The sequence below is a fragment of the Callospermophilus lateralis genome, chromosome 14, assembly GCF_048772815.1.
Source record: "Callospermophilus lateralis isolate mCalLat2 chromosome 14, mCalLat2.hap1, whole genome shotgun sequence".
Taxonomy (NCBI): Eukaryota; Metazoa; Chordata; class Mammalia; order Rodentia; family Sciuridae; genus Callospermophilus; species Callospermophilus lateralis.
Genome location: NC_135318.1, coordinates 7704745 through 7715902, shown reverse-complemented (window position 1 = coordinate 7715902; position 11158 = coordinate 7704745). Strand labels below are relative to the sequence as shown.

At 49.8% G+C, this 11158-nt stretch overlaps 1 protein-coding gene across 2 annotated transcripts; it reads left to right on the top strand.

Annotated features, from left to right (window-relative positions):
• The first annotated feature begins 1830 nt into the window (after window positions 1–1830).
• Ntsr2 (neurotensin receptor 2) lies at window positions 1831–9980 on the top strand. Of its 2 annotated transcripts, none has more exons than XM_076833094.1 (4): window positions 1831–2454; window positions 6660–6933; window positions 8572–8662; window positions 9635–9980. In XM_076833094.1, exons 1-4 carry the CDS (start codon window positions 1831–1833, stop codon window positions 9894–9896), a joined length of 1251 nt encoding a protein of 416 aa, XP_076689209.1. In that variant the 3' UTR covers window positions 9897–9980. The 2 variants fall into 2 exon arrangements, with proteins under 2 accessions (XP_076689209.1, XP_076689210.1); XM_076833095.1 differs by having other exon boundaries at window positions 6660–6875; window positions 9635–9767.
• Window positions 9981–11158: the final 1178 nt, after the last annotated feature.

Sequence of the window (11158 nt, the reverse complement as noted above, 5' to 3'; positions counted from 1 at the left end):
GAAATTCAAACAGAAATTTTAAAAATATTTGTCAGTTAATTTAAAATAACAATAATAAATCTATTACTTGTCAATATAAAATAGCCATATTTACAAATAAAACTAGCAAGGAGGAATAATTCATTGCTTCAGAATTTTGCAAATGTCTTTAATGTCTAGTCCAGTTTAAGACCCAGGTCATCATATCTGCTTCTGTATTCAATTTATGATGATATGTTGCTTTGGCTGATGTATATGAAGAAAATTCATCCACACACAAACATGTAGTTGGAAAAGAGGAGAGTATTTTAATAACCTTCCAAAGAGTTGTGGGTATTTAATATTATACCACTTTGAATAGCAGCATTTTCCTAAACATTGTTACAATAGGAAACTGAAAATATATCAATGAATTTTCCATAACTGGTTATATTCAAACCCATTGATCAGCTTTCCATTTTCAATGCATCTTTTACCCATGCATGATTTTGTAACATCTGTAGAATGCTGGCTCACAGAGGTATGAAGATCTCCCAAATGTTGATACATTCCTTTACATATTTTATGAAAATCACATTGTTTTAATATCACATGGTTATAAGAAGAGGCTTTGAATACTGGAAAACATCAAGCTCGTGGTGACACATACAATAGTCCAAAGTTCTGATTTCTGCTGGGCCGGAAGCTCAAGTATTACAAATTAACTTAGCAACATACGTGCTGTGGTTTTCCCTGCCAGGTCGACTGCACTCATTTTTGAGAAAACATTTTCCAAATTACCTAGCTCTAAATGACTAAAGTTTGTTGTCCATTTTTTCAAGTGAAAATCGTGCTCCGGGGAAAAAAACATCAGTGCACCTTGTGACAAGAGAGCACAAGTTCTTCCGGTTGGGACAGCCATTGCACAGTGCCCTGTGCGTTCTTCCCAGCGCACAAACAGAACATCGACAAGATGGGCACTCAAAGGTCAAGGCTTAATAAAATTAATAACTTCTATTGCTTCATCAAGGAAAGGAGTATCCTTATGGGAGCCCACCTGATATTTTAGATGGCAAGTCCTTGTGATAAAGAGCATGGCGTCTGGAACAGTTCAAGGGGAGCACCTGCAGCCTTGCACCATCACAGGTGGCAATCAGTGTGACCCCCAGCACAGGGAATGGCCATGCTTGAGGGTCACTGAGAAAATAGTTTTCACTTTGCAGACCCTTGGGAAGAGGTTGTAGACCCCTAGAGATCTGCATACCACTTTGGGGAATAATCTAATTCCATTTCATTGTTTTATGAGATGGGAAAATGAGGCACACCAAGATTATTTGTAAATCTCCAGTGAAGTTAAGCCTAACTTCCTGAGCCCAGAGAGCTCTCCGGTTTTCTCCCTGCCATGTGAGAATACAAAAGGAAGATGACAAGTTGTTGAGCCAGAAGAGAGTTCTCCTGGGACTCCCCCCCTGCTGGCACCCGATCTCAGCCTCCCGGCCCCACAACAGAGAAATGAGTAAGGTATTAGGGTTCCTTTATATACCCACAACCAGTCTGACCACATGCGATGATAGGAAATCAGCAGAAACTCGGGGGGGGACAGCCCAAGGACACACAGCAGTAAGCGGTGGGGTCACCCAACTCATAATAAGTCTGCCCCGGAAGGTTCCCCTTTCCAGCGGCGCGCGCTCTCCCAGGTTGAACAGAACTGAGAAGCTGGAGCTCACTGTCCCGCGTTGGCTCAGGAACTCCCTTCAGGGGCGTGTCCTCCCGTTTCTGGAGGTTCGCAGAGGGGAGGAGGCGCTGGCTCACCGGGCAGCTCGCCCAGGCTCCGGGCAGAGAGAGGGAGGGAGCGCAGGCCGCGGGAGCCGGATGGAGACCAGCAGCCCGCGGTCCCCGAGGTCCAGCCCCAGTCCGGGGCTCAGCCTGGACGCCCGGCTGGGCGTGGACACGCGCCTCTGGGCCAAGGTGCTGTTCACCGCGCTCTACTCGCTCATCTTCGCGCTGGGCACCGCGGGCAATGCGCTGTCCGTGCACGTGGTGCTGAAGGCGCGGGCCGGCCGCCCGGGGCGCCTGCGCTACCATGTGCTCAGCCTGGCGCTCTCCGCGCTGCTGCTGCTGGTGGTCAGCGTGCCCATGGAGCTCTACAACTTCGTGTGGTTCCACTACCCCTGGGTCTTCGGCGACCTGGGCTGCCGCGGCTACTACTTCGTGCGCGAGCTGTGCGCCTATGCCACGGTGCTCAGCGTGACCAGTCTGAGCGCCGAGCGCTGCCTGGCCGTGTGCCAGCCCCTGCGTGCCCGCCGCCTGCTGACGCCGCGGCGCACCCGCCGCCTGCTGTCGCTGGTCTGGGCTGCCTCTCTGGGCTTCGCCCTGCCCATGGCCATCATCATGGGCCAGAAGCACGAGCTGGAGACGCTGGGCGGAGAGCCAGAGCCCTCCTCGCGCGTGTGCACGGTGCTGGTGAGCCGCGCCACACTCCAGGTCTTCATCCAGGTAAGTGGGTGGGGTTGGGGGAGGGAACTGTCCCCGCCCCTCCCCTGGAGGGGCAGAGGGTTTCAACGCTATTTTACAAAATGGAGTTACCATCCGATTTTACAAAAGACTTGGGGAGAGAGTTGGCCAAGACAAGCATTGAGAAAAGTACAAATTTGAACTCAAAATTAACTCCCAAAGCCTGCGTTCTTCCCAGTCTTACAAGAGTGGTGCGCAGACATTACTGGGCCTAAGAATCTCCTGGGGAGCCTGTAAAAATGCAGATTTCCTGACCACCATGCTTCAGAAGATGCCCCTCACCACCATCACCATAATCACACCGCTCTGGAGCCAACCTCCCAGGAGGCGGGGTGGGGAAGGGGACCTGCTCTTCATTCGGGAGAAATCAGAAGGCTCTGGGGACTAACAAGGGCCTAACACTTCCTGGAAGCCCAGTGGAGCACATGCTTCCACTTCCTTGAACCCAGGACTTTCCTCTAGGGATAAGGCAGCGATGGTTGATGACTGTTTCTTCCTTTGTTTGTGGATTTCTTTTAAAAGGAATTTGGGGCAAGGATGATGGGGCAGGCCTGGGACCTGGGGACAGAGTCAGGTACTCATGGCTCCGGGAGTCCTTCCACCTCTTGCTGTCTTTGCAGCATCCCTGATTCAGAAAAAATGATGTCCGTGTGTCTATGAGTAGGATTTGCACATTCAGGTCTGTCCCCCTGGCAAGGACAGGACCCCAGCATCCCCTTTGATAATTAAATATGATCAGGTGTACATACCCAGAAAATGGCTTTTCATGCTCTGCCTCAGCCTCCTGGCCTGGCTTCCCTGCCTCTGAGGCTGTGAAAGTGGACTGCCACTTTAGAGTGAATCTGTCCAGCAGGTAGGAGCCTTTTGAGGACCTGTTTGAATACAAGTACTGCAGAGCAGGCTGAGACATGCAGGGTCATGTCTACAAAGCCAAGAAGAAAGTAACCGAGGATTTTGAGCAACCAAATGCTCTTTCTCTTTGAAAAGTGTTTCTGTCTCGTACTGATAGGGAAGGATGGCTTCTGCATGAGCTCTGGCTTGAACTCAGTGTCAGGAAACTTCTAACCCCAAGACAGCTCAGTTACCCTGGGGAGAATGAAGTCTTTATTACATCAGCTTCTAGGTGACATTTGCTACCTATGTGCTAATGGGCATTGCATAGGAATATAGAACATGTAAATGTTTTAATTATGGGTGAAGGTGCCAAGCAAAGAAGAGTCCAGATTGCCAACATGGGCTTTACTTATTTTTCTTCATGTGTCTTTGGAACCTTTAGAACCAACAGTTGTGACATTCTGGTGCTGAAGTCCCAGAATACTTAGAACAAGGCATTGTCCCAAAGCTGCTGATACATGGACTTTAGGATGTGTGTTTACAGAGCTACCAATGTCAGAATTAATATTTATTATCATCAAATCTAGTAATCTCCATCCCCATGAAAAGCTGGACGGAACATCCAGTTTGATGGGATTTTGTGCAGATACAATAAGGAGGCCAGAACACTCAACATTGTAAAGGATTTCAAAGGGAATTTATATACCAATCGCAGTCTTGGCAAGAATATGGAAAGACTCTCAGTTAACAACCCAAAGAGAACACTCCACTCACTTCAGAAGGCACTTACTCTAGCCTCTATAAATATAATCGACTCAGAACTGACTGGGCAGTTCTCATTTTTAGAAAATTTGGGCAAAGGGTAAAAGGTCTAGTTGAAAGGTCTAGGAAAGAAAAAAAAAAAAAGCCAAAACCCCAGGAGCAGAGCAATTTTAAAAAAATAACCTGACCCATGCAAATACAGCCCTCCCACTGCATCAGGTGGACCAGCCATGACCTCACACTTCAGCCATCCTGTCCATGTGCTGCTGGTCTCTGCTCTGGCCCAAGCACCTCTTAGCAAGCACAGAGGATGGCCAACACTCGTGTACCCCTAGCAGCCTCCACGTGGTTCCAAGCTGCCAGGGAACAGCCAGAGCACTGCTGCCCAGGCCTGACTGTGCAGCTCCCTGCTAGGCCAGGCGAGGCATGGCAATGACCTGGACAACCAAGTGCCCAAATGCCCCAAATGCCAGGTCCTGCCTCTTGTTACAGACTAGGCCAGTGGCTTCCAGGCTGTCCCTGTTTTGGAGCTGGACTTTAAAAATGACATGGACCTGCACAGTTTGGGTTGGAATGTTCTGCCTACACAGCTCCCTGGACATGGGGCAAAGAGGCCACTGCAGCACAGCCATAAGATGCACTGGGAGCCATCTCTTGACCTTATACGATGCAGATTCTCTCAAAGTAACACCATTGTTCCGCAACTAGCATGTAAAGAGAAGTTTAACTTTTGACATACAGGATGCGTTAACACAAAATAACCAGATCCAAGTTAGGGTTATCTTGGCTCACTTTTTTTTTTTCAATGTCTTATCAGTGAGTTGATCTGTTGTCCATAAATGAGTGAGTTCCATCCCCTCCACCCCCCCCAAAAAAACTCATGGTTTTTGAAAGTACAAAAAGCTATACAGTTGTTCCAGAAAGATTTATGGGAATCATAATTTTCCCAATAATTAAGAACTAATTTATGAATACATTTTTACTTTCGCTTTGTGTGTTGACCAGTATAAAAGTGACAATTTGATAGCAATTAAATATGTTGCTGTTGATATAAGTCCGTTCAGTTCCTCAGCAAAGTATAGGTTTATCCTTCCCATGGTGTTGCTGATTTGTGAGCAAGATAAGAAAGCGGGAGTGGGAGCTCCTTAAAAAGGCACCCTGCCCAATTCAAATAGTCTGCACTAACGTGAAATCTGTTTAAAATTGGTATTAAAGTATCGTCAGATCTCTGAAGTCTTGCAAAAGGAAAGGAGTAAGAGAGCCTTAGAATTGAAGAGGGAAACCTGGAACACATACTATTGTGTTTCAATAATATATACTGAATAATAAACATACTCTTGTGCTTTAACCAAAACAAAAAAAAAAGTTGTTTTAAAAAATAAACACTTAAAACACAGGGTATTATGTAATAAACTCATTTTTTCCTAAGTACAAAAATAGTCAAATAATAAATCAAGGCCTGTGATGTGAAGCAGCAGCCACACTCCGCCTCGATGTCTGTGGTCAGGGTGCTAACACTTGGGGCTCCTGCTGCCCTCTGCTATGCTCCTAGAGGGCTCCCTTGCATTATTCCCACAGACCTCTACCTGTGGCTGATGAGCAAGATGTGCTTATGTTCCTACCCTCCATGCCCACACACTCACACAGCCCTGCCATCCCTCCAGGAGAAGCGTGTCACTGCTGGATCTGTTGCGTAGGTCCCCTTGTGGCTATGTAAATATTCTTCTCAGTGAGCCGCACTGTCTGTCGTCTTTGTATTTTCCTTCTGGCGCGGCCTTGTTTCCTCGACCTTCGTACTGTAGTCTTTTATTTCATTTGCTTAACTTTCTATGCATCTGTTTCTAATTTGTTTTCAAATTCTTTAACCAGAAGAGTAAGGGCCATTTCAATATGCTCAGACCCTTCAGATGCCCTCTGAGGTTCATCTTTTATTCTTCTGTCCTCCTCCCGAGAGCCCTCTCTCCTTCTGCTCCCTTCCACCTGGTGGCTCTCCAGGCTCCTGCACAAGAGGGCGCCTGGGAACTCCCTCCATTGCCCTTGGCTCCTCTAGTGGGTGCCCAAGTCTTTTTCCAGCTCCTCTCCTGCTCCTCCTCCTTCAACAGGGTCTCACTAAGTTGCCCAGGCTGACCTCAAAGTCATGGTCCTTCTGCCTCAACCTCCAGAGTTGCTAGGATTACAGGTGTGGACCACTGCACCTGACTTCAGCTTTTCCTTAGGTCCACAGAAACCTCAGTGTGGGTCTCTTTCTGGACATTGTTCTGGTACTCAGACAACCTTTCATTCTAGAAGCTCAGATTGCTCAATTTGGGGAAAACTTTTTTGAATGTGGAATTTTCCATATAATGTCCTTCCTTTGTTTTCTGAATCCTTTTCCTCTCTAGAATCCTATTATTTAATGATGCTGAGCATCCTAAATGAACCCACAAGGTCCTTATCTCTTCTCTTTTCATTGCTCACTCCCAGCTTTCTGAGCATACCCCAGCCTCATCTTCTGGCCCTTTTGGCCCTGAATTCTACAGATGCAAATTCTGGGCTGGGCGCCCCCTGGTGCCCAGAGCTCTGCCTCCGTGACCCTGGAATTGCCTCCACAGGTGAATGTGCTGGTGTCCTTCCTGCTCCCCTTGGCACTGACCACTTTCCTGAATGGGGTCACCGTGAGCCACCTGATGGCCCTCTACTCCCAGGTGCCATCAGCTTCTGCCCCAGGCAACTCCATCCCCAGCCGCCTGGAGCTACTGAGCGAGGAGGGTCTCCTGGGCTTCATCGCATGGAGGAAGACCCTCTCCCCTGGGAGCCACCCCAGCCTGGTGAGACACAAGGATGCCGGCCAGATTCGCAGCCTCCAGCACAGCGTCCAGGTTCTCAGTTAAGTCCTCTGTCACACTTCCCGAGGGAGAGAGGTCTGGGTGCCAGGGCTGCCTCCACCAGGTCCTGACCAGGTGACCTAGCAAGTCACTGTCCTTCCTAGACTTCCTTTTCCTATGCCTCAGGGGAGCTGAGATTTCCTGCAAAGGCTCAGAGGGATGTTACACTCCCCCTGCCCTTTTTTTTTTTTTTTTTTTTTTTTTTTTTTTGTGGTGCTGGGGATTAAACCCAGGGCCTTGCTAGGAAAGTGCCCTACCACTGAGCCATACCCGCAGCCCATCAGAGAGATATTAAAGGAAGAAGTGGGAACTTTGTTCATGCAAGTCCTCATCTGCCCCAGGAATTGCATACTCAAACAAGCAGAGACCTGGCCTCTGTTTGGAGGTTGAGCTGCATGAATGAGTCCAAGGAGCAGCTAGAGTGAAAGAACACATGCTCGGAAGTGTGGACCCTCAGACTGACTGGGTCCCCAAACTCAGCCCCCCTTACCCTCCCCTTTCCCTCCTACAACACTGCTCTCTTTGCTTGCGTGCTTGTTTTTATGAGGATCTGGGACAATCTAGCATGGGAACTTTAAAAAGCACAGGAAAGCAGGTCTCTTCAAGCACCTGCTACTCCCCAGGCACAAACTGAGGTGTGGAAGGACTGAATGGGAGCTAGATCTGTGCCCTCAGTGACATCCAGGTCTTGTGCATGGACAGAGATCAGGAGCTGGGTGCGATGCATGTGATAAGTAGCAGAGTCAGCACTTGAAGGTGTCAGGCTCTGCTTTAAACATGGTGGGCAGAGATCAGGAGTCGCTGTCCAGGAGTGACAGGGGAGAGTACATTTTGAGATCTGTTGCCCTGGTGGCTCTTTGGAGGATGGACACAACAGTGCTTCTCCAACACTCCTGCACACAGGAGCGAGCCAGAGCGCACAGGGCCAACCCAGACATTCCGACTCCAGGTCTGGAGTGGCCCGAGGTCCTGCAGTTCTACAGGCTTCTCATGGTGGCTGCTGGGCCCACAGTGGCCTAGAGAACGGGTTTTCCAGTGGAGCAGGGGCGAGGAGAAGAGGGAGAGGGTAGGCCTTTAGGAAACAGTTGTCAGAGTCCAATGAGAAGGAGACAGAGCTTCTTGGGTGGTAGCAACAGGGATGGAGAAAGATGGTGAGGAGAGCTCTCTAATCTATGGGATTTAGGAGGAGATAGATAAGAGGACTTTGTGGCACGTGGCTCGCTGGGTGGATGGTGGTGCCATCTATCCCTCAGAACCTGGAGGGTCTTTCCACGGCTGGAAGGACATTTGAGTTCTGCGGTGAATGTAGTTACCAACCAGGTAAAACTATGTGGCCCTGAGCTGGGAGTACATTTTGAGAGCTGCAGCGGCGGGGTGGGAGGGGGGTACCTCTGGAAGCATGTCATGTCCAGGTCATGGTTGAAGTGGACATTGACCCAGAGAACTTGGTGGTACAAAGTTCAAGAACAAATTCAGATAGGAGTGTATCAGGTAATGGCCAAGTTCTCTCCCTGCCCCCTGACTCCAGGTACAAGTCACAGGGAAAGGCTGCTGTCACCTTGGGTGTCTTCTTCCCGTGGAGACGGTGCAACTGAGAATGTGTTGGCTTTCTCCTGTTCTCTGTCCCCCTGCCCTGCAGGAGCCATCGTGGCTGTGTATGTGGTCTGCTGGATGCCATACCACGCCCGCAGGCTCATGTACTGCTACGTCTCTGACGAGGCGTGGACCGAGTAAGTGTGGTGGGCAGCCCTGGCCACGGTGGGAGGGATGGCAGCACTCCTCTGTGCCTGGGCTTGCCGCTGCTCCCCAGAGAGACCCTCTGTTTCTGAAAGGACCTGTGGATCTCTGGCCTGTGTTCCAGATGGTCCTGCCCACCCTGCACTCTTAGTCTCCCAACTGGGGGGAGAGTCACAGTATTTTCTAGAAACACTTCTGTCCCTGTGGGGCCATGTGAGTGAGAAACCTTGTAGGTGGTAGTCATAGCTATGGGCATCCTGACTCTAGGGTGGACAGAAGCCTGCAGGCCAGGGACAGGGGTGAAGGCCATGGTCATACAAAGTCACAGGCAGCGGAGGACTACAGATGTGGTTCCTTGAGCTAACAAAGGCTCCTGAGACAGAGACCAGGACGTGCACACCCTTTTATGACATAGTTGGAAAAGAGAAAATCCATTCTCTTCCTTTTAGAAACCACAATGCCTCTGATTATAAGTGCAAGCCAACAGAGTAAAGATCCCACATAGGCCCTGAGGATATAGCTGTGTCAACTGAGGCCTGCTTCTCGGAGCCCTCTGCACCCCTTCTACACACATGTGCTCACGCACGCAGTGGCCAAGCCCTTACTACTGCAAACAATTCCTGCAACAGGGAGCTCTCTTCTTCTCAGAGAGACTTTCAGCACTTAGTGACGCCACATCTCTGACCATATCCACTCCCTCGGGCTCCCAGCATCTCAGTGGCCTGGATGGATACTCCCTGTCTTTCGCCAGGTTCATCCTCACTGTGTAGGTCAGGAACTCAGCCAGAGATGGCAAATTATAGAGCAAGGTGGAGTACCTCGGCCAAGGGCATCTGGTGGGGACGGAACCCTGCTTCTTGGCAGCCAAAAAACAGGCCTTCCTCCCTGGGCCCGGAGGAGACAGGCCCTGGCAGGGTGTGAGGAGCGACAGGCCCTCTAACCAGGCCTCTGGGCTTCTCTTCCAGCGCTCTCTATGACTTCTATCACTACTTCTACATGGTGACCAACACGCTCTTCTACGTCAGCTCCGCAGTGACACCTGTCCTGTACAACGCCGTGTCCTCCTCCTTCAGAAAGCTCTTCCTGGAGTCCCTGAGTGCCCTGTGTCGCCAACACCGTCCCATGGAGCCATTGCCCCCGGAAGCCCCAGAGTCCCACCCCAGTGGGTACAGCTTCAGGCCTTGGGGATCCTCCCGATCCCCTGATCTGGATGAGATACAAGAATGAGCAGAGAGAGAGAATGGCTGAGTGCCCGTCACCTGCATATCAGACGAGGCCCGTCATCACTAATCATCTCCACTGTGTAACCAGAGGGACTCCACTGACCCCAGCTCTGCCACTTACCAGCCATGAGCCTGCAGGCAAGTCACATAACACCTCTTGGCCTCAGTTTCCCTTCTGTATAACAAAGATAGAGCCCACCTCTTAGTGACAGCTACCGTCAAAGAGCACAGCACCCCCTGGGCATAACCACACTCAATAAAGTTTAGCCGGTGCCATTCTGTCATGGTTGTTACATTGTTACTGCTTTTCTGCTCTCCTGGAAGCTTTGGTAGCTTCATGCTCATAGAGTTTGGGCTCAGATGTCCCAGGAGTTTTCCCAAGTGACAGTGACATCATTAGCTGCACAAAGCTCCCCACCCTCTCCAGCTGGACACAGCAGTTCACACCAAGAGGAGCATTCTGTGGGCTCTGGAAAGCTGGCCATCACTGGCTTCCCCCTAACTGGACTCAGGCCTGTGCAAGGCCTGATTTGTGGCAGCTGGACAATGGCTGTGTGGCTTATCAGGAGAGTGGGCCCAATGTCCTGCCACCAGCACCATCTTGGACAAGAGGTAGATTTCAGAGTTTGGATTTCAGAATAGAACACTCAACCTATAACACCAGCACCATTTATATGTGGGGAAAGTGGGAACCGAGAAGTTCATAAGGTTCTCCACACACTCCTGGATAACTCAGGGCCTGGAACCCAGACTGGGGACTGGGGAGCTTCGTGCTCAGTCCTGTAACTTGCTGCTTCCGGAGAGCTTGATGTCAAGAGATGCTCCAAGGTTACAGGGCCAACAGGGTGGAACTAAGGGAATCATGGCAAAGCACCCAAACAAATCCTACTTGTTAGGCCACCATTAGCGAATTGTTGGGTATAGATGTTATTTCATGACACAACCATAATGTGATTACCTTATTAACCAGAAAAGCTAACAGAAGACAAAAGTCTATTCTGACATTGTGTACGGGTCACACAGGTGCAGAGAAGTAGTCAGAGTGCAGCCCTTCCCAATGAACATGGTGGGTTTGCTAAGGAGGTGGGCAACCCCAGAATGGGCTGCGGACTCCTGTCTTTGTCCCACAGTCCGGGCACACTCATGCTGGGCACTCAGAAACATGGAGAGAAGGAAGCACTCCCTATGAATCGAGCTTTGTTTTGTTTTGCTTTGTTGACATGATCCTGTTTGTGTGATCTCTGGAGAACAAATTTCAAATAGAAA